The sequence below is a fragment of the Thermobia domestica genome, chromosome 13, assembly GCF_964235325.1.
Source record: "Thermobia domestica chromosome 13, izTheDome1.hap1.1, whole genome shotgun sequence".
NCBI lineage: Eukaryota > Metazoa > Arthropoda > Insecta > Zygentoma > Lepismatidae > Thermobia > Thermobia domestica.
Genome location: NC_137466.1, coordinates 143,746,927 through 143,771,905, shown reverse-complemented (window position 1 = coordinate 143,771,905; position 24,979 = coordinate 143,746,927). Strand labels below are relative to the sequence as shown.

The window sequence follows — 24,979 nt, the reverse complement described above, 5'->3', positions numbered from 1 at the left end:
TCTTTAGTCTTCCGGTCATAATCACAAGATGCTAAACTCATTTCATCATGAATAAATGAAGCTGCAAACTTAAGCATATTGTAAAACAATTATTTACCTAATCAGGAGTTTGCAAACAGGGTTATTCGAAGAGGTGAATCTTTTCCAAATTGTTGAGATTGCACCTGAAGAAGTCTGACTTAGGAGTAATTTGTTAGTATAAAATAGTACTTAGTTTTTCAATTAAAAGTTATATACAAAATTTTCCATCAACTTCCCTAGTGGTTAACTGGTTAGCTTTCCTGCATTTGGTACGAAACTTCCTGTTTCTATTTCCAGTTAGAGATTATACGCTTAATCAAAGCCGGATTCAGTTTTGTTGGGGAGCTAAGCTATTGAAAGTAATGGGGCCCTTTATATGTTCAGGTTAACATAGACACCTATGTTTAGAAATGAAGAAATTAGTGACATTTTATGAAGCAGGCTAGCATAAGGGGCCTCATTACTTACATCATAAAAGCCTATGCAACACGAAGCATTCTTCCTATATTTAGATTTTATTTTTTGTTTCTTTCTTATATTTTTGGAAAGGTATATCCAGTTTTCCTTTAAATATGGGGCTCCCAAGAGAGTGGGGTCCTAAATTGTAGTTTGTTTAGCTTATACGTAAATCCAGAACTGCGCTTCATATGTTATACTAACCTATGTGTTTATGAATCATAAGTGTAGGCATTTAAAAAGATATTACTCTCCAAACATGCAAACAAGATTTTTCTACGTATCTCAAAGACACAGTAAAAGAAATCATCTTGTGCTCACAACGAAGTGCATTATCATTAGTCCATTGTTTCTTAGTTATACAGGGTTTTCATAAAGTCTGAACGGATTTAATTTGCTTATAATTTTCATAAAAATGCTCATAATGAAATCAAATAGAGTGCAAACGGTAGTGGAAGGATTAAATTTTTACCTGTAATCTGCACCAGCTCAGTTCATTCACCGCCACACCTCCAACTGGGCGCCATTTACGTCCACACATTCGCGTAGGCGGCGCTGGAATCCACTCACAGCGTTCTGCCGTGTTTGATCCGAAATGCCAGCCACAGACGCCCTGATTTTGTCCTTTAAGTTCTCCAAACCATTTGGCTTCTTTGCATAAACTTCCGTTTTCACATTACCCCAAAGCCAGAAGTCGCAGGGGGTAAGGTCAGGGGGTAATCCTTCCGCTACCGTTTGTACTTTATTTGATTTCATTATGAGCATTTTTATGAAAATTATAAGCAAATTAAATCCGTCCAGACTTTATGAAAACCCTGTACACTGGGAACATGATGACTCAATGGGAGCGCTCTCATCTCTGGTGTAAGAGGTCCCTTATTTGATCTCAGGTCATGTGAGTTTGCGGTGGACAAAATCGTGCCCGTGAGTTTTTCTGTTTCTTCTGTTCCGTGTATGTGGGATCTTCTGTTTCCTCCCTCATTCTCATTTCACCGATTATATCATACTCATTCATTTTCGTTAATTACCAGGTGAGATTGTGGAATGAAGAAAGTGGGCGGAAACGGGAGAACCCCGAGAAAACCCACGAGCACGGTGTTTGTCCACCACAAAGTCCACACAGCTCAAAATTAGCCAAAAAATGGGCTGTTACCACTTTTTTGCTGTATCCTTCATAATAATTATGAAAGCATAATTCTTCTACAAAGACTTATTTCTACTTTCGAAAGAGATATGAAAAGTAGGGTTGATTACAAAACAAGAGTTGAGTCTGTCTTATCTCGAAAAAGTGTGGTGAATGTCATAACTCGTTTCGGAAGGTTTCTACTGGAAAAGTTCTGACTCATGAAATACTCAACCAAATCTTAGATTTCTTTGCATTCTTAAAGGACCTTCACTTATACGGTAAATTATAGTTCTAGAATAAGTGCTCAAAATGTATATGCATTTGCTAGACGTTGAACTATCGTAAATTTATAATAAATTAGCAGAATACCAATTGTTCGCAGGGGGTATTCCGCAGGGACATTGCATTCTGGACATAAATGACTGAATTTGGAGTTAAACGGCATCGAAAGTGTCACTGTTCGTCTCAGTGACCCCGAAAACTATGATTCGATACTAATATCGGCCATTTTCGATCATATATAATATACCCCTACCCCAAGTTACGGAACGGAATTTGGATTTTAAATTCATCGCGTCACTGTTCGTCTTAACGTCATCGAAAATTATGAATTCGGCACTAATATCGGTCATTTTTATATATCTCTTCTTGTTACAAGTTGCAGGGCTGAATTTGTATTTAAATGGCATCGGAAGTGTCACTGTTCATCTCAGCAAAACCGAAAACTATGAATTCGACACTAATATCGTTCGTTTCGATCATTTTCAAATATCTCCCCATCCGCTAAGTTGCACCATCAAAGTGAAATGATAGCAACCATCCCAGGCTCTAACTTCGTCTATGTGACAAATTTGATCTAGAGCTGTTTCGTGGTTCAAGAGTTATTAATTTTTATTTATATTTATATATCTCTCCACTCTCCCTCCCCTACATTATACCGTCAAAGTGAAACGATAAAACACTCCCAGGCCCGAACTTCATCCATGTTGAAAATTTGATCGAGACCGATCGAGTGGTTCAAGAGGTACGAAGTTACAAACATAGTCACTTTCAATTTTATATAGTCCTATATAGATAGATAGTCCATCTGCCAACTACACTTACAACATCTTCTAACCATTCCTTGCTGAAAAGATAACATGCTTGTCTGCGGAAAACTAGTTTTACAAACCCATCGATTTATTCTTAAGATATAAATCTGAGTGAAAAGATAACCTATTTAAAAAAATAATAAATTATGTCTTCATGTAATGTAATAAATTAAACTACTCTCTTTTCATTACAATTGTGTAACCTTATATGAATACCCAAACAACACAGAAATATTCATTGGACAACCTAGAGGTGTCAATTCCAACATATCAGGTTGTCTAAGGAACGTCACATTTTTCCTCTCCACTAAACGCCCAGAAGAAATTCAGATCACCACTATGACTTGGACTTCGTTAGAGATTCCCGTGGTACATTTCTCAGTTCTATGTAGAATAATTACAGAACGATTTTTGAACATACGAATATTGTTCCGTGACAGGCATATGGTATTACCTACGAGGTTTTAGTATTACATGATTCATCGTATAAAAAAACTATAAATTGAGAAAGCTGTTTTACGCACAATGAAGAGCGTTTAAAGATACGTAAGTTATTCAAGAATATACTACAATAGTAAATATTCTTTAAATGTTGCTATATCGTGAGTTTCTCGTGACACGGAACGATTCTGATAACTTCTAGATGAAATTTTAAAAAAAAATCGCATAAATTTTGTACATGCATTTACCAAACGGAACAAAAAAAATTGTGACGGGACGAGAAGAGACGTTTGCAAAACTTACGACACAAGACAAGAAAACTTAATCCTCTTCTCATGGGCAACACTACAGGCATATTCCACTGAAATCCAAGAGAAATCCCATAGATTTTAACCATTATTGTTAAATTTTACACTGCAAACTTGAATTTCATGAGACATGTATGAGATATCCTTAGAATGTCTTCTGGATATTTTGTACTATATGGCTAAGTAGCAAGTTATCATGAAAAGAAATTAAGTCTGTAACACCATGAAATAAGTTGAGGATATGCTAGTTTCGTATGAAATATTAGTTTAGTCGAGATTGCAAGAATATTTTATATCTCAGTTAAGTTAATGTTAAAGGAGGAAACAGTCATTCCCAGAAGTTCCACACTAACCACATTACATTTGATTCAATTAAACAAGAATCAGAAGGAAAAAAGTTATTTCACACGTTATATGCAAATGACCTTTATTTAACACGATTTATATTAATTCGTATCATATTTCAATCTGAAGTGTTTTTATATAACAAATTTTACCGGAAAAATCCAAGTTTTAGTAGGGTTTAGAAAATTGTGAATATCAGAATGCAATGTTATAAGGCATAAGAGACAGTCCAACTCATTTTTCAAATGCTATTCATTTTTTTTTTAATTTTAATTTTCCTGTATTAATGTTAGACATTTAGCATCACTTTTACTTTTTTGCTAGCAAGTTCAGTGATATACAATTATCTTTTAAAAGTTGTTTTCTTTGCTACAACATATAGTAATCTAAATAGAACTCACAATGTATCAAATTGTGTATAACTTTAGTTCTGAAGAATCTAAATAATCGGAGTTACAGATCATTAACATATTGTTATCTAAATATTGAATGACTAGAGACATACACACACTCAGAGCAAAGGAAATGAAATTTTAAGTTTTACGTCCCGTGTTTATGCCGGCTAGGCTAAAGGAGCCGGTGATGATGAGCAGTGAAGGAAACGGTGGAATGAAGAAAGTGTGAAGAAATGGGAGAGCCCCGAGAAATCTCATGCACACGGATACACACTCAGAGAATTTCAGGGGCACCCCACAGAAAAAAAAATCCTGTCTGGAGCTAGAATATTCATTCTTTCGCCATATCTCTTTTCATGTTAACCGTGAGTTACCAATATCTTTGCAGTTCTGCTATTCACCCAAGCGATGTACTGATACTCCCCTAAGGAAATTTTTTTTGTAATCATCACTGTACACAGTTGAAAGAGTTACCTTCCTATTCACTCTCATTATTTAAAATTGCCAGAAGTTGGTAAATGTTTATGCTTACACGATTTGGTAGTCCATTATGTATCGGACTAGAGTCACTCGTAAGCTTATGTAGAATTTCCAGGCCTCATATGTCGAATGTTACCAGATTTCGATTAGGATTAGGATTCAAAATTAGATTTCTGGACTTTCGGCCTATATTGCCATATTAGCCCGTCATGTATGAGGGATAACGTCCCTCGGCGGTCACATTGTCCGGAAAATTACGGAGAAAGAAACGAATGGGGAAGGAAAGAGGCGGACTGGGACCATTGCTAGAGGCACCATCCCGGCTTTTACCTGGTGTGAGTGAGGAAAATCTCATTCAGGTTGACTTGTCTGAGAAAGCTTTTACATTTTTCCGACCGAATGTCCTTACTGGAAATCGAACCTTGAGCCTCTCGTACGAAAGGCGAGAGCATTAACGTCTACGCTACGCATACCTACTATTAGATTTCGAGTTTCATTGCTTGAAAAATTGGTTTTAACAGATATTTTTAGAACAATTGTAAATCTGAATAGAATTTTCAGAAGCACACGTAAGAGATTGAACGAGATAATTATAAGTAATTAAAATTATATTAAAATTTTAGTACTAGAGACATTCTGTATTGGAATGCATTATTCACGTTAATTTTCCTACACTTTTACTTTGTTCGCGCAGTAAGACATGAAGAATGAGTGTTTGGTAAAAACACAACGTCGTTACTTGAATGTCATAATTAGAGGTATGTGAGTGAGAAATGTGCCTCAGGACAGCCATGTATGGCAAATTCATTGGTGTTTCCTATATTATATCATGTTGCACTCAGTTTAGCGACGTTACGTGAATGCTAAGATGTCTCGAGGCCTAATCGGAAAATCTGAAGCTCAAATTCTGTAGTTGACTTTTTTCATTGGAGCTTTCCAACGCTTTTTTCGTTCATCCCACTTACGTAATATCGGGTAAAGGTTGGAGGCTGCCCACACGAGGGCAAGGGCTGAGTGACAGCAAGGGACCATACTTACTCGACTTACGCACATACTCGTACAGAAAGGGGTGTGTAAGAGACAAGAGTTGAATCTGTCTCGTCTGGAAATGATGTCTCGATTCGAAAAAGTCTATTGGGAGAACTGTTACTTGTCTCGTCTTGCCTCACATTGAATAATAGATACAAGAGCTTATGTAGTCATCACTGGCCGTTTTTAATCCCCACGTAACCGTTTTTCAGAGGGACTGGGTGAATCTCTGGGCTACTTTGGAACAAGATTAGAAAGAAATAAATTTTACCCCCACCGAAAATTACCCAGGTGGCTGTACTACTGGATAGTACCACTCAATAAATACACGTTCGGCGACTCCCCCCCCCCGAAAAATAGGTTCTTAGTAGTGAAAACTTCATTATATTGGCTCAATCCGAAATGTTGTTAATAAACCAAATAATTACAGTAAAACTTCAATTATCCGAACTCTGTCATTTTGATAGCCAAATAAAATAAAATGATAGATATCACAAAATAAAATATTATATTTTCAATATATGCATATATACATACAAATATATATTGAAATGCGAACAGTATTCGTTCGTTAAAGATGACAGCACGCAAACAAGTGTCTACAGCAAAACAAATATTATTGAACATTTATATTATTTAGCCGCGGTGGCTAAATTGTAAAGCGCTCACCTCTGGTCGTATTTGTCCCTGGTTCGATTCTAGGCCTCGCCAAGTGAACTTTGTTTTAAACAAACACCATTCACGTGGATTTTCTCGAATTCTCTCATTTCCTCTTACTTTATTTATTCCATCACTTCATTCATTACAATCATCCCTGTCTCTCTTATCGTGCGACGGTAAACTAAAATTTTCATTTCATTCAATTTTGTTGAATATACTCAACTAACAACTCTAAACGTATGTAAGTACTGTATTTTAAAAATCGTTTGTAGTAAAAGTGATATTATTTTCAACGTACACACATTAGATCTATCTTTTCATCGGATTTTAGATTGATTTTAGAGAAATTTTTATTTCACAACATAACTTTTTTTTTTCAGACGATAGCCGGGTTTCTAAGTATGCAGATCGCGCCCTGAACTCATTAATTTGGGTAATTGATATTTCACTGTGCTAAAACACAGAACAAATTTGAAATATCTAATTAGACAGAGAATAACAAAAGTAAAAAATGATAAATGAATCTTGTTGTAAAAATAAATTCAACGTTTTGCAACCAAGAATGATGGTACCTGGCACTCAACTGCACCATTATTGATAATGATTGATAATGTCCAATTTCCGTTCTTCGGTATTTTTCGCAATTCTCACAATGTCAATATTAGAAAGGTACCTTAAATTAAAGAATGAGTCATTGTTTCTTCATATTTTGTGGAAAACATGATAAAAAAAGAAATGAAAATAACCAACTTTAACTTAGTTAAGTTTTCCTCTTTGTTTTCAGGAATAACATTTCTCATATGATAACTGAGATAAGTATGTAAAAATAAGCATTAAGAAAAGAAGCACTTGAAAAATTCTTACCTGACAGTAGCTGATACAAACGGTAAGAATAAGAATCCAGAAGAGAGAGAAGTGTCCATGTCCTGGTGTCCCTTTGTACATTTTCCGTGTCAAAGGCCACATGATGCGGTGGCAAAATATAAATTCAAAGTAACGGCTGGCGTGATAATAAATCTACAGATTAACGTTGCCTTAAATGAGTGTATGTGTGTGTGTGTGCAAGGGAAGAATGGGAACCAAACTACGAGATATTTATATATATATAATATAGCCGGAGCGCGTCTGTGTGAAGGTCTGGTTTGCGTTTCGAACTACGAGACGATTTTATGTGATCGCGGTTCGACTTTTTCTCCCCCAAAAATGCTACAGTGCGCTCGCGCAGGAAACTGGCTTGAAAATCTCTCCATCCCTTACCTACTCTCTGTATCCACAATTTCGTTCGCTCCTTACTCTACCAAGCAATGACAACCCTCTCCTCCAACATATACTCCCTTGCACTCTCTCTCTCGCTCTTTCTCAGTTCTATACAAACGATCTCGCTCTCTTGTGAAAGGGATAACCGGGGCTATCACCTCCTTAACTGTAGTCAAACCCCCTTTTTCTCAGTAAGGGATGCGTATTTATGTGTGTGTGTGTGTGAGAGAGAGAGCTGACACGAGCAAAAGTTCAAGAAGAGAATTTTTCTCGATTCATTCCTCTTGCCCGTATATTCCCCACCAATCTTTTCAAGACACGTCAGATGACTTTACATGACGGGGGCGTAGTCCACAACAGAAAAAAGGGGAAAGATATAGGGAAAAATATGTCTATAAAGTTCAGATTTCGAAAACTGATCGTTGTGTTCCATCTTACCCCACCCTACCCTATTTCCGATACATCGATCCATTCATTCCCCCCCCCTCCCATTTTCCTTTACATTCCGTCAGAGAGTATCAGTCCCACGCTATTTCTTTTACGCATTTCCGAGATTTCTATGACGAAATCAGTACGAGATGTAATTATACTATTTGGTGTCACAAAACCAAGCTTTGGAGTTGCGCTACAACAGTTGCCTTTAAAAAGGAAGGGGAAAAAAATAGAAATCACAAACTTATATAAAGTGCGGAACTAACAGCTTAGGCAGTCAATAAACGATGTCTATTCATAGAAAACGATTCTATATTCTTCATTCAAATTAACACTATCTTCAGAGTTTACTTGGTGTTTTTTTTTCTTTCTAATTTATACTATTGATATTGTTACTAAATGATAAAACCACATTTACTGTCCTTGTTCATTTCCCAACTTCTCAAACACCTTTACAGCCTAATATTGGATTATAAAGAAGCTCAGCATTTTATGAGCACTCAACCGTTGCTTCACTCCAGAAATGGCAGATTAAGTTCATTTAAGGGGCTTTGTGAAGAGAAGACACATTGAATTTCCGAAACGTCTATACCTAAATGTAAGGTAATTTTGAAAAGATATTTCCATAAGAGTTTATTCGGTAATAACTCTGTTAAAGGTAAAACATTATTTTTGGAGGCTGATTCTTTCTTTCCCATTTAAATGTATTCCTTTATTATTATTATTATTATTATTATTATTATTATTATTATTATTATTATTATTATTATTATTATTATTATTATTATTATTATTATTATTATTATTATTATTATTTGATTCCTATTTTCTTCAATTTCTCCTTGGTTACAGAGTTTAAATCCGCATTCTGTTTAAAAAAGAAAAATATTATGATTTGTCAGAAAATTAATAAATTCTTTAACTCTTTTGCAATTTATGGTATACAGTATATTCGATACAATATACACACCATACTTTTCTTTCAGAAAAAAATCCCTATTTTCCTCGAATTCTCCTTTTTCAAGTATATGATACGAACACATGTGAATGGTACCAGGCACGTTGCCACAATTTCGTAATAGGGGGGAGTCCGTAACGAAATAATGTGATTATAACACCAGGGGCTCGATCGTTCTAAACTATTTTACTGGAGACATATATTGGATAGTTTAGGGGGGGATGACATGGAATACTGTGGTTATACACCAGGGGCACGATCAATCTAAACTATTTTACTGGCAACATACCCATATTGGTTTGTTAGGACAATAAAATGAGGATATGTTGGTAAGTATTTTAGTAACAAGCTATGAAGAAATCTCGAGTAAAAGAATACTAAAAAAAAGTATTGAAAAAGATACAGTCTTCCGAGGTCATTCGAACTTAGTTCTTCTTGTCTTTTTCTTCTTCTGTTTCTTATCTTCGTTTCATGCCGACAAGGACAGCAACGAGATCTCTTTCGGCAGTAGAAACATCCTATAAAACGGATTAATTTTGCCGCGAAATTGATCTTTTTAACAAGTGTACTGGAATCTATGCTGCCAGGCTCATATTATTGATGATCGTGGGCTATTCTTAAGTTCTACCGAGGCCCGTGCTGGCCCACCGGGACACCGGGACCTGTCCTGGTGCGCCCTCCGAAACATTACAGTATAAATGAATGTATTAGTTTTTAGTAATAAATTCTTATAGTTTTATTGGTAAAGAACCCGTAAAAGGTACAGTGCGCCCTTTACATAAGATACCCTGCGAAATATCACATTACATTAATATATATATATATATATATATATATATATATATATATATATATATATATATATATATATATCTGTATTTCAGTTTTGTATTATAAATTCATACAGTTACTATTGACAAAGAAGAGGTAAAGAGTATAATCACTTACAAAAATGTAGGTATAAAAGTTATGTAGCCATAAAACGAAACAATATGATACTTCAAGAATAGTTCGGATAGTCAAATGTACGATACATTCATGAAATACTTCATTGACACTAGTCTCTAATCTACTATTTTTACCGCATCGAAGCTTTCACAGTCTTAATATGCATCTATGTATATATCCAAGCATATCGATTGCTCCTGTTGGTTTTAAAGCAGTGTTCGGATTATCAGTACCTATTGTATTTCTAAAATATAGCTATATTAATTTCCGTGAAATGTGGTCTTCCTGTGTCACCACGGCATGGCGCGTCCTCAGGTTGCGGATCGAGAAGGAGGCCTCTAGATATAGATCTTAGCTGCGAATATACTGAATAAGCAGTCGCGGACAGACGACAAGGGGTGATCCTCCAGCTTGAGGATTTGGTGTGTTGCTAACAATCTCATCCAATAAAATAAAGTACTTTTCAGATATATTCGCAGAATCATCGGATCAGAACTGATAACTTGGCACGAACTCAGCAAAGTAAAATCGACATGAGATTTGGAACATGGAATATAAGAAATCTCTATAGGTCAGGCGCGTTAAAATTTGTAACGAATCTGTTTAAAAATAGAGGATGGACCTAGTGGGATCTCAGAAAGTTAGATGAGAAGGAAATGGAGGAGTCAAGTCGGGAAATTTTACGTTCTTTTACGGGGAATGAATTAAACATTACCAACTAGGAACAGGGCTTTTCGTTCATAAACGAATAATATCAGCAATTACGTGGGTTGAATTTGTTAATGATAGATTTTCTTTTATTTCTCTTAAGGGTCGGTGGTGTAATGTACATACCCCAACAGAAAATAAGGATAACTATAAAAAAAGACAGTTTTTGCGAAAAAATAGAACGGGTGTTTGATAATCTCCCGCAATACCATATGAAAATTCTGTTAGGCGGTTTCAATGCGAAGGTAGGACGAGAGGGTGTTTTCAAACCAATTATAGGGAATAAATGTGTGCATAAGGAAGGTTGTGACAATGGCGTTAGACTCGTGAACTTTGCAACATCCAGAAATCTTATCGTGAAGATTATAAAATTCCCACATCACGATATTCATAAATATACTTGGACTTCATCACATGGAAAAATACATAATCAAACTGATCACGTTTTAGTAGATAGAAGAAAACAGTCTACCACAATTGATGTTCGATGGTTCAGAGGAGCTGATTGTGATACTGATTACCACCTGATAGCACGACAATAAGAGAGAAACTATCGTTGAATAAAGAAAATATTCAATATATGAAAACGGAGCGGTTTAATTTAAAGAAATTAGAGGAGAGTCAAGTGAGAAGGGAGCCAGATTGAAGTGTCGAGTACATTCTCGGTTTTAGAAGATTCGGAGTGCACTAGTGTTCAGGATACTTGGTTGAAATTAGAGATAATATTAAAATTTCAGGAAAAGAAATATTGGGCACTCAGAAATACATAGGAACAAACCATGGTTCAATCAGGAATGCACTAAAGTAGCAGAGAAGAGAAAACAGAAGAAACAGGATTGGCTACAAAATCCGAACGAAATAACTACATAAAATTTCATTGTCATCTGGCAGAAAACTTCCAAAACTTTTAGAACAAAGAAATGCAATTTTTGAAAGCTAAAATTAATTAACTTGAAGATAATAGTAAAAACAAAGACATTCGGGAAATGAATAAATGCATAAACGAACTTAAGTAAGGCTATCAACCTTGTGCTTATAATTATATTAAAGAAAGCCAACGCAAGAGTTCCCACTGGTCAGGATAGCATCTTAAATAGATGGAAAGATTTCTTTGACAATTTGCTTAACACATAGCCAAAAACTGATGTTCGTGGAGAAAGTGAAATGCATACAGCATAACCATATATTCCAGAACCTAACCAGACAGAAATTGCAATGGCTATTTAAAAAAATTAAAGAAATACACATCTCCTGGTGTAGACGAAATTCTGGCTGACTTAATTTTAGCTGGAGGGGAAAAATTGTAGAGTAAGATACACAAATTCATTCTCCTTATCTGGAAGAAGGAGGAATTACCAAAAGAGTGAAAAGAATCAAACATTGTTCCAGTTCAGAAGAAAAGCAACAAAACTGATTGTAATAATTATCGTGGCATTTCTCTTCTGTCAACATCCAATAAATCCTCTCAAACATTCTATTAGCAAGATTGACTCCATACGCAGATGAAATTATTGGAGATTATCAGAGCAGATTTAGGTAAAATCGATCAACTATCGATCAGATATTTACCATTCGACTAATACTTGAAAAGAAATGGGAATACAATATCCGGGCACATCAATTATTATTGACTTTATAGTCTCAGGTAGGAGGGAAACATTTTATAACATGCTTACAGAATTTGGAATATCGAAAAAGGTAGATTAATTAAGTTATGTTTAAATGAATCTCAAAGTAAGGTTCTAGTAGAGAAATTCTTGTTCATGAGCTTTCACGTTGGGAATGGCCTGAAACAAGGAGATGTGTTGTCGCCATTATTATTTAACTTTGTTCTGGAGAACAATATAAGGAAAATCAAAGAGAGTAATCAGGTCCTAGAGCTGAATTACATTTACCAGGTTATGACGTATGCTGATGAGGTAAATTTAATAGGGGATGATAAAACAATAGAAAAAATTAAATCTTAATTAACGCTTGCAGGGATATGGGCTTAGAAATAAATGCAGAGAAAACTAAATACATGGAAGTTTGTCGAGATCGTAATACTGCATTTTATAGATGAGTTAAAATACCAAATAATATTTAATTTCGACAAAGTGGATACTTTGAAATATCTAGGATCATTATTAAGAGACCAAAACCATAATCACTAAGATATTTGATGTCAACTGAAAGCAGGGATTTCGTGTTATTATTGAGTTAAAAATATTTTGTTGTCTCCAACTCTGTTGAGGAATTTGTAGCTTAAAATATAAAAACGAGAATCATGCCTGTTGTTCTGTATGGTTGCGAAACATGATCACTGACTCTGAGGGAAAATCGCAGATGAAAATATTTGAAAACAAGATTCTTAAATCAATATTCAGACTCCAAGAGGAACGGGAATGGGGAATGTCGGAAACTTCATAACGAGGAACCGCATAATTTATACGTTTACCGAACATTGTTAGAGTCATCAAGCCTAGGAGGCTCAAATGGGCAGGTCATGTAGCCAGAATGGAAGAAATTAGAAACGCTTTCAAAGTTTTAACTGAAAATTCAAATAGGAATACGACCATTAGGAAGACCGAGTTTCAGTTGGCTAAGGAGATAAATCAATGGAGAGCTTTTGTAAACACGGCACTGAACCTCCAGTGTCTATAGGCCATAGAACTATATTAAGTTGTTGATATATTTAGCTTCCTTTTATTTGACATAAATGTTATTACAGGAACTAAAAAAGTTTTTCTCTAGTAAAGAGGATTTCGATTCGAGGTTTCCACAAATTAGCTATTTACGTTAATACTAAAACAAATTTGGTGGTGATTTTGATATAAAATGGCACCCATTCTTTCAAAGTCTATATATATATATATATATATATATATATATATATATATATATATATATATATATATATATATATATATATATTCATGTTTGTATGGGCGCCCTTTTAGTAGACTTGTCCACCGCCCTCATTAGTATCCCAGCACGGGCCTGGTTCTACCTGAGAGTCTACCTGGTCAAAACGGTTTATCGATCGTCATTTGTCTTCCATAGGATTAGTATGGAGCTAGATGGAATTCAGAATGCTCCGTTACAATATCCATTTTCAACTTGACACCTCTCCCTTTCCGTTTCCTCCACATAACGTTTTTAATAAGAAAGAGTATCCAAACGCTTGCTGTAGCTTTATATTTTTAATTCAATAATATTCAATAACTCAATAGTGGCTGATTCTTGTTTTTCTCGTATTTTTGTTTTATGTTTCATCCTTCCTTAATTTTTTTCATTTCTGGTTCCGAATGGGGGTCGGACCCCTCGGACCCACCACTTGGCTATGTGTCTGATGGTACCGTCTGGAAAGTTCCTTTATTCTAAAGAGAATGAGGTTCCAACCATTATCCAAGGATAAATAGTGATGATGCAGTAGCTGCTTAACTGAAAGTCAAAAATTTACCTTAAAAATCCCAAAATTACAAAAGGGTTAAGGAGTTTTTTTTGCCAAAATTCCATTATATATGATATTTACTCTATCTGTTCTAATATGAAACAAAAGTATCTCAAGAACATACTTGATGGATTTCCATCAATTCCCGCCAGGATGTAGACGATCAAGTTTAGGAATCGAGTTTATTCATGGAGACGATCCATCCAGTTGATTCCCCAGATTTGGCCAGTCTAAAATCAGTTCCCCATGCATTTTTACATCTACATTGTTATATAAAAGAGTAGAAGAGTGTTACTCATCATAGTTCAAGCCATACTGCTGTAAGTAGAAACGTGAAATTCGGAGAAAATATTACTTCAGTCATGAAGGTAAGTAATAAGGAAAGTTTTTGTTTTTCGAAATACTCATTCTAAAGGGAGAAAGGGGGGGGTTCAAAATTTCCTCTAAGGATTGAGTATCTCATGACTCTCTAGCGTTAGAGAAATAAAATTCGGCAATGTGGGTGCTTCTTTAAAAATAAGGGAACATGTCTTTCAGGGATTTTGAGAATTCCGCTCCAAAATGGCGAAAGAGGGATATTTATGAACTACTCAAATTTACCTTTATTTAATAAAAAAATGGACGATTATAAGGATTTGCTTAAGTTGAAAGATGTGAAATTCGGTACACAAACTCTTAAATAAAAAAGAATATCCGTGTTTTTAGCGTTTTTTTTTTTGAAAATTTCACTTTTGAGAAGGGAAGGGGAGAAGGCGGCATCTTTTATAATATTGAAATTTCCCTTGATTTATTCACAAACTGCTGAATGTAAGGATTTACTTAAGTTGGAGATGAGAAATTCGGTATATAAATTCCTCTACACGTCGTCCTTTCCTCCCTGGCATCGATAGTGATATCTGACTGGCTGAAATAAAACTGCAGAAACTGTAGCTATTTCTAAAATTCCTAGTTCCATTTCTGCGATTAAGTTGCGTCTGATTACCGGTACCATTATAGCCATTCATTCTATCATTAAAACTAGGCACATTAGAAGTATTTTCAGGTTGTACATTTATATTACGAACAGAAGCATATTGTGTCTGATTACGTCCAGAATTACCCTGACCTCTATCCTGTATTATATTGTTATTCTGTATTGCTGACTGACTCATAATTTTGAACAAGCATAGTTAGGTAATTAAAGTTGATGAATTGCGCCGACGTTAACAGTTGTTGTAACAGGAATGGCAATAAGGTTCTAATGGAAGCTATGATACGAGATTCCGGATGATTTGGATTTAATGATCTCAACTCATTATATGTAGATACTACAAATTCCATAATACTCCTATGTAATTTTGGATTAAAGTGTTTCGTTCTCAAGATGGCATCTCTATTCGCTATCATAAAATCATTCTCGTAAGTAGATAATAGAGCATTCTTAAAATCAGAATATGTACGAAGACTACCCCTGATAGCTTTGAACCATGTTAAACAGGGTAGTAACAATATATGTGGCAATAATTTTAAATATTGAGACTCATCTACACCTATAAGCTTACATTCGTCCTCAAATTTTTCAAGAAACCCCTAGCGGGTATATCTTCCGGTACACCACTGAATTTAGTAAGCGATTTAACTTCACTGAATCGTATAGGTTTACCTGTCATGGTCTTCATATACCTGTTGGAGTTTCGCCGTGATGACTGTCTCACTCTTCTTTCCCTATCGATACTTTCCTCTCCACTGCTTGAAGATTCATTAGCTTCCAACATCGTTCTAGGATTGCGATTAGGTTCACGCCTGGTAAATGCAGGACGCACCACATTCATATATCCACCATCTTGCGATGCAATCTTGGAAACACATTTTTCTTTTATAAAGTTAACCTCCTCCTGCAATAATTTGATATGGGTAACATGAGCGTTTAATGTTGACTCTATGAGATCTACAGAGTTTTGAAATTCCGTGACTGTGATACTCTTTCCATCTTTTCGTCATACTGCTCGAGTTTGACTACTATATGCTGGTTCATCTGTGTAAGTTGACGTTGGATAACTTCCCACTTGTTTTCGTTGCATTGTTCTAATTGCCCTAGCTTTAATTCAAAATCCTTCGTTTGTTGGCTTATTTTCCGATCTAGTTTTTCCTCAAGATTCTTAATTTGCTGAGCTATTTCTTCACTTTTTCGATCTTGGTCCTGAGTCTTTTCGTTACTTTTTCGAGCTTGGTCCTGAACTTTTTCATCAAGATTCCTAATTTGCTGAGCTATGTCTCTTAGGATGTCAGTAAAATTTTCGTTAGGATTCATCTCTAGATGAGTATTCTGCTCTCCAGTTATATCTCTATCCGTTGCACTCATGATAATATTTCGGCGTACCACTTTAAAGTGGTCCTTGGTTCGATACCGGGTTTCGGCACCAATTTATAATACGTTTTGTACACCAATAATTGCTACAATAAACTTATACGTATTATATGTTTAGTCTCTGGTTCTTAAACTACGCGACAAACACAATTTACCATTTTCTTAAATTGGATTTAATAGCTACTCTTGAGAAGCGTTTGTATTCCACATTTACATGTTTTACAAGATGTCTGCATACATACACTTACATTTATTACGTCTCCATAGCAACTACTTTAATAGTTGACGATCAAAAAATAATCTACAGATATTTCTTTGTATCTTTCTTTTCTTTATATGAAACTGTTCAAATAATTCGCCTCTGATCCTTTTCTTATAAGATGGTACAGGTTATTTATACAACATACAACGTTATCGTTGTACATCAACTTTGCATTTTTCGAGCGTGAGTCTAATAATTTGAACACGTTTGTAATCAGTGCAAGAAAGAGTTGATGCAATCCTTGCCAGTTCAAGCTATAGGCCTAGAAGTTGATCGTTAGGTCATTCCTTCTACTCAAGGTTAAAATACTGGTGACTCTATTTCTCCTATAGAACACTAGCACGATGACCTGGAAACGAAGGTTATTCCCACTTCTTCCACTAAGCGAAGGGAGATGGCAAAAATATCTACGAAGACAAGTATATTTCGTTATCTACAGTAAATACGTTTAATGTTGGAAATACGACTCAGCGAATGATATGGTGTGAAAACTCAATATCTGATTCAAATGTTTCCTACAAAGTTGTGTTTTATGCATTCTGCTACCGCATGGTGTGTCATTTTTTTTTGAGTCAGATTATTGTATTTTGAATTGTTTCTTGGTTTACATCTCGCGCCTGCTGTACATGATTCTTTCCATTTTATTTTTTTTTATTTAAACATTTGTGCATTTCACCTTCGTAAGTATGCACTGTTTTCTTCTTCATTATTTTGTTAGTATAGCTTATCATAATATCTTTTTGTAATGCGCCTATTTCGATTTTACTGGTATTAACCCTTTCACTACATAAGTCGACTTTTGTCGACGGAAAGAAAGTTTCAATAACCAGCGAATGTCGACTATAGTAAATGGTTTTATTCCTATCTTGGACATGTTGAGAGTAGTCGCCGAAGGTGTTCCGTGCGAATTTTTGCGTTCTGTTGTTTATCGAAAACAATAGAACGCAAAACAATCGAACGGAACACCTTTGGCGACTACTCTCGACAAGCCCAAGATATGGACAAAAATTTAAAATGTTGACTACAGTCGACATTCGCTGCTTAGGGAAATTTTCTTTCCGTCGACTTACGCAATGAAAGGATTATGTGTAAACTTACATTCTGATACAGTGCGATCAGAATAAGCTCCTCCTATCGCTATTCAATCAAAGTAGAGATCGCATAAGTGGTCTGTGTGCAAGAAGTTCTAACTTCAAATTTTGAGTTTATTTATGGCTACAGGGCCATTGTTTATTTGGACGACCAGACAGATGTCGCTATATTATTGTACGAAAGAATTCGCGCTAATAGTATTGCGTTAGACGCATAACAGCTAATACGATGCCACATAGGAAACATCTGTTTAGTAAATATTTATAGTCTTTCCGGTTATTTAAATGTAAAGATATCTGAATGAGACAATTCTACCTTCTCTCCTACCCATTCATTTTCATCAGTATACACTATAGCGATTGATTTTAGTAAGATCCCACACTAATGAAACAGCACCAAGCCTCTACGGCCTTTCTTAGACTATCTTAAATCTTTCCATTTAGTATACGTCGTTCTTTATTCCCACTCACCCCATGTCCACCTATATTACAGCAACGACTTAGTCCCGCCTAGATGTCATGTTTTGTTTAGACAACATGAAACAAAATATTATGGAACTACATACAATTGTTACTAGTTTTTCCGACCAGCCTTAAACACAGTATTCTGATTTCCTCCTTTCATGCCTCATACAACGGAACGGTCCCATTGGAAATTTTAAATATATATATATGTTAAATTTCAGCTCCAGAAGTGTAAGAAACGTTTTCTCATAAATGACCCTATTGGGTCCGCATCCAATGATACTACCTAAATATTGTCTAATGGTGGATGGTTTGCACTAAACCCAAACTAGCCATTTTTAAATGGCAAAAGTTACTTATTAATACTATTTCAGCATTTGTAAACACATGTTTAACCTCGGGGTTACTAACACTGACGATTTCGTTTTTCTTAAGTTATATATAAAAAAGGTATTCCTTATAGGAAAAAAAAATGTTTGTGGAAAACTTTTTTCTTCCGCATCACCAAAGAGTGGTTGAGTGGGTGATCATCAGAGACTTGGGAAAGGGGTGTCTCTCAGTCTATTTCCAGTTTGTGTCATTGGGTTTTATCACCCTCTGGATAAACCTTTGGATAATGAAAGATTTACCTAATGAAACAATTATGTCGTAGAATGATGGATGCTTTTTTTGCACAAATTTCAGAAAAGGACAAGACTTCATTACGCCCAGCCTATCAGAGTTTTAAACCTTATCGGTTCACTGCCTTTTCTGTCTGCTTCCGGCACTGGTTCAAAACATTATATCCGCAGACTACTTCCAGTTTAAAATTCACCAGAATTGTCACCAGGGGGCAATAGCTGCTCTACCATTGCGGAAAGTATGAACACAAATAACCACAACGAACAATACCTGAAAATAATACTCTTCAAACGCAAAAAGGCAAGATGAAAAAATGTGTAGAAAAATGGTGACGAAAACTCGTTAAGGGTTAACCCACATTGGTGGAAAGAGAAGAAGTTGAGGGAAAAAAATGGGTCGAAACTAAGGATGGCCAATTCCGGAATTTTTACTTTCCGAAATCCGGAAAGTAAAATCGGAAATATTCCGGATTTCGAAAAAATCCGGAATTCAATAAAAATCCGGATTTCGGAAAAAATCCGGATTTCGGAAAAATCAGGATTTCAGAAAAATTCCGAAATTCGGTAAAATTCCGGAATTTGAAAAAATCCGGATTTCGGAAAATTCCGGAATTCGGAAAAAATATTTTTTTTTGTAATCCTAAGAATTTTGTTCAAATGCAAACGAACAAATTTTCTTTTTGTAATCCTAAGAATGTATGATGCAAGTTAAGCTGAAACTTACATCCTAAAGTATACACTACTCAATCTTTCCATGGTTAATGAGATGTAGTCCAAAAGTACGATGTACTCCTAATATTTAATTTTTGTTTTACTGTGATATTATCAAGAGGTAAGACATATCACACTGAGATAAACAACTTGACATAATGAAGATGTTATCTATCATACCGGTAGGTAGTTTTCCAGAAAATCGTGAATAACGAATTTTTATGAAGTGAAAATATGCGTCGCTTGTTGCCAGTGTGATGCAATTGATAACTTTTATGCTGGAATAGTCTTATTATTATTATTATTATTATTATTATTATTATTATTATTATTATTATTATTATTATTATTATTATTATTATTAATCGTTTATATACTGTAAAAGAAAAATATGAACCGTTAAGTAGTAGATTTTATCTGTTGTTTTTTGATATCTTCTAACAGTAATAACAAACTGCTTGTAAATACGCAATGTTTATCAAGGACAATGGCATATTAATGTAAGGACTATTCTGCAGACTAGCAATAAATAACTGATAAACAATAGTTGCAAAAAAAGTAACACTTGGGCACGTCAGGGGACATCCACATTGCGCATTATGTTTGCGAGAATATAGGGACGCATTGAGATTCTACAAAGAGCGTGGTGTTATCATGTTCGTTTGGCTAATTTTAATAAGGTGAACCTGATGTATAAAGTAGTTAAAGTCATATTATTACTCCAAGGGCCGTACGATGGAGGCATTAACGTTAATACTAATGGCACTAATGACCACTTACTTGCTCTAACGGTTAACCTCATTTTTGAGATGATTCTTAGAAGTGGGCGTGTTGGCATGCAATTAGAAGACCTTTATCCATTATTTAAAAAGCACACGTTATCTGTGGAGTACTAACGATTTGGGTCACTATCGAACACTAACGTAACACTAGCGACGTTTAAAGTCGAAATTGGGGTCTGACATAAGTGGCTTGTCAACTTCACGGACATTATATTTTCCTTGAATGCGAGAATTTTGCGCCCGGGAAATTTGCGCCCTACCACAAAAATAGGGAAAAATGCGCACACAATATATTTGCACTGGGATGTTTGGGCCCTACCCCAAACAGAGAGAAAAATGGGCCGGTTATATATTTGCACTGGTATGTTTGCGCCCCACAATTCAACTTATTTATGTATTGTGTAAAGTAACTTCCACTCACACTTGAACTAGGCTTGCCTCTCATCGTTTCAGTGAGTTACTCCATCCGTCATAATATTCCGAACAAATGAAAAAAATTCAATTTTAGTTCACTTAAGGGCAATCCATACAAATACAATTTTTCATTATACTACAAAATTTACAATAAAAGTATAAATGACTGATAGACCCTATATAATTATTTATTAATATAATCAAAGAATATAATTTAATCTACAAAAGGCTGTTTGTCTCTACCCAGATATCTATCTCTGTTCACAATCCTTGCGAGTTGTTTGGCTTTTCAGGACACAAAATATAGAAAAGAAAATGTAAAGTGAATGTAAAATCAGTTCAGTAATATTATCAAGAAAACTATGTACAATGTGTTTACTTGCTGGAATTACACTTCAAACACACAATTGCGTTCAGTCGTTCTTTCAGAAAAAATGTTCCGGGGGGCACACTTAGTATTCCGGACGGGGGTCACTGCTGGTACTATTCTATTTATTATTATATTATAGACGTATTATTTTGGTCTCCTCCGAGGGGGAACTCTGAGAGCTCTGGGGAGGCCAGTGTTCCCCAAAAATCATCTCTGGAAGAAGCAGTGATTGCGTTGATCCGTTGTGTTCTTTTGGCTTATATTGAAGTTTATTCTCCCCTTATATAGCGCAATAAAAATAGATCACAAATGGCATGGCTGTGGGGGGAGGATTGTTTATGCTGTAATGTCAGTCCCTCCGAGGAAATGCGTAAGCTCGAATAGTTTCTTTTATTTCGCAGGGCTCAAACTTCCCGGCGGAGGTACATCGCAGGCGCAATTTTCCCTGTTCTTGAGGTAGGGCGCAAATTTTCCAGGCGCAACACCGTTCGAATGACCTCGGAAGACTATATCTTTTTCAATAGTTTTTTTATATTCTTTTACTCGAGATTTTTTCATACCTTCTTATTAAAATACTAACATATCCTCATTTTATTGTCCTAACCAATCAATATGGGTATGCTGTCAGTAAAATATTTAGATTGATCGAGACCCTGGTGTGTAACCACAGTATTTCATATCATGCCCCATTAGAAATCTTGGCTAAACGAACCAATATATGTTGCCAATAAAATAGTTTAGAATGATTAAGCCCTTGGTAAATAACCACAGTATTTCGTGACAGACCCCCCCCCCTTCCTATTACCATATTCTAGCTACGTGCCTGACTCAGCTCATTCTCTACATTCTTTATCAAGCACACATTTTCTAAAGCGGAAAATGTTCTCTAAATACCTAAGCTCATTATTTTCAGCAGATGCACAAATTGGGTAACATTCTATCTACATGAATGTTATATATGTCGATTACTGGAAACCGCTTCTCGCTATCTATTACCAGAATTAGTCCCAGAAGCGACAGTCCTATTAGCGACAGGAACTGTTATCTGTCCTATGAGCGACCGATTCATTTACATTGAGATGATGGAAGATGATATGATTCCATCTCGTAAAATATGTTTGCCTCTGGCGTTATTAGCACCCGAACAACCTTGGTATGGAATATGTACGTGTCAGTGATACTGTTCGTCAAATATATTTTTCCTCTACTGTGAGTGCAAACAAAACTTATTTTAATTTTGATTTAGATTTGACATAAAACATATCAAATAACTTAACGAGACAACAGGGGTATTTCCATGAAAAGTAACGGTATATTCCTATGTAATTATTGAAAGTCCAGTTGTAATATCCCCTTCTTCAAAAGCTCTTTCTGTACTTAATTTGATTCAAATCTATTTACTCACTAAGCATACTAATATATTTTATTTTGAAAAACTTAAACGTGTAACAGTTTCGCCAACTATCTACTTCTTAAACTTCCTATGACTCTATGAATAAAATTTCTAAAAAAATATCAATGATAAAAGACAACTTTTGAGATCCCTTAAATCTGATTGGCTATTCTCAACCAATTCCACCAATTACAATGCAGATCACTCTAAACGATCCAAAAGGTAAACAAACTCTTTAAACTACCTTAACTCCTATTGTAAGCTACTAAAATGTAAACTAATTGCTTAATTTGCCTTCCTTCCTTGTTTTGACTTATACATAAAAGCTTGTCGAGTAGCAATCTGAAATAATCCCTTATAACTAGACGAACTGTTAAGCCCTGCAAGAGATTTGTAACTTAATTAATAATTTCTTCGAATACACCGTGTTTTTAGATTTCTTTCATATCCTCAAATGGTGAACACCTTTTTCCATGGGCGACCGATGGGAAGGCATGGATCGCCCCCCTGGCTCACAAAAATGTATACGTAATATAGCAAACCACGTATATTAAATACCAGATATACCAGACGTGATACAGCAACCATGGAGATGCCCCTCCCTAGAAAATTTTCTTCGGGCGGCCCTACCTCCTTCTGATTTCTTTCTTATGCCATAAACATATTTAATCTAAATTTATGCTCCGTATCATTTTAACATGAAATTTTTAATTATATTAGAATCATAGACAAAGGTGGAGCTATTCTAAATATTTAGTTAATTTTCTCCTTGATAGAGTTAATGTATTCATAGAAATTAATTCAAAAATATAACATTAGGAAAAACGTATAAAATATTGTTAATGTAATGAGAGCATTCTAACGTATTAAATTCAGGTAGAGCGAAATTTTTCATAGTACATTTTTAGGTTCTAAATCACGTTAGTATAAAACAAGTTAAAGAAGAGAGAGCCTTATCTTCTTCCATTATCTTAGTATGAACGAATCGATGACTCATAGGGCAGTTAACAGATCGAATCGGTCGCTCATGGGACAGTTAACAGTTCCTGTCGCTAATAGGACTGTCGCAAGTGGGAAGACACCCTATTACCATATTTACTATATAATGATTAACGTTAAAATCGGAAATAGTTGATTTGTACCGCTTCCGGTCTGAATATTACATTCAACAGGGAACTCGATTCTTAACTATTGACTCTGTACATCGTGGCCAAAATTGATGGTAATCGATCAGATAGTTCTTGAGACTGTTTCACTGACGGACAGAATGAATATATGGCTATAGAGTTTTGATAAACTAAATTCGTTAATGAGTGATGATGGAACAAATACAAGAAAGGGAACCAAGAGTACCACCGGGAAAATTTTCGAACACAAAATTAGCCATCGAAAACCCACATGTCCTGGGTTAGAATACCATAGATGAAAACTCTACCACTGAGTCATCAATCACCCGCTTATTAGTTTTATTAATTATTATATTAATATAAATTAATGAATGCCTGCTTATGTTAATTATTGAACAAATACATTGTATACTTCGTAAAGTCAAAAATTATAAATTTGTAATTACTGTACATAGGTATGTTGACAATAAGCGAATGTTATTAGAATATTTGTTGAGATTTCTTTTTCTTCACTGCCTTTCGTCTGGTTAAAAAGTAGTTTGCAGTACTTTGGAGCAGCTGCAGGTGGGAACACGATAATGTTTGAGACATACAGGCGACATTTTTGTGTGTGAAAATAAGACCTTCCTCATAAAGCAGTAAATAACTGCAGTAACAATTGTCTACGTAAGTGATAAAGACATATCCAACTACAAGAAACTAATACAAGTATATATATTCATTATTGTGTTTTCTTTTACAGCTACTAGCTAGGGATGGCCAATTCCAGAATTTTTACTTTCCAGAATCCGGAAAGTAAAATCGGAAAAATTCCGGATTTTTCCGAATGTCGTAATTATTCTGAATTCCGGAATTTTTCTAAATTCCGTTATTTTTCCGAATGCCGAAATTTTTCCGAAATCCAATTTTTTTTGAATTCCGGAATTTTTCCGAAATCCGGATTTTTTTCTGAATTCCGGATTTTTCAGAATTCCAGAATTTTTCCGAATTCCGGAAAGCAAATTTTCCGATTCCGGAAAACTTATGCTATCCCTAATATATATATATATATATATATATATATATATATATATATATATATATATATAATTAACCTATTTTATGATTAAAACAGACACCTACCACAAGCAGCTTTTATGCAATAGCAAAAGTTATAACTAGCAACACCATACAATGAAATATTAAAAGCATTTTACTGCTACAATATTTTATGAAGAATAAAATAAAAGAATTTACTGCACCGAACGAAAAATGTAACACAAATATCACTTTGTTTCGAGTTACGACCAGTCATTAACCATTATCAGCT

The 24,979-nt window shown here is 35.1% G+C and overlaps 2 protein-coding genes across 3 annotated transcripts in view; one reads left to right on the top strand and one right to left on the bottom strand.

Annotated features, from left to right (window-relative positions):
- Positions 1 to 7,559, bottom strand: part of Nplp1 (Neuropeptide-like precursor 1) — a 179,866-nt gene extending 172,307 nt beyond the window's left edge. Inside the window, exon 1 of one of the 2 annotated variants that reach the window (XM_081736633.1) lies at positions 7,217 to 7,559. In XM_081736633.1, the coding sequence (XP_081592759.1) occupies positions 7,217 to 7,318 (102 nt within the window). In that variant the 5' untranslated portion in view covers positions 7,319 to 7,559. The remainder of the gene's footprint in view (positions 1 to 7,216) is intronic. The other variant, XM_081736632.1, reaches the window with a different exon arrangement.
- LOC145667811 (uncharacterized) overlaps positions 1 to 24,979 on the top strand; it is a 174,204-nt gene that overhangs the window by 116,026 nt on the left and 33,199 nt on the right. The window lies entirely within an intron of this gene.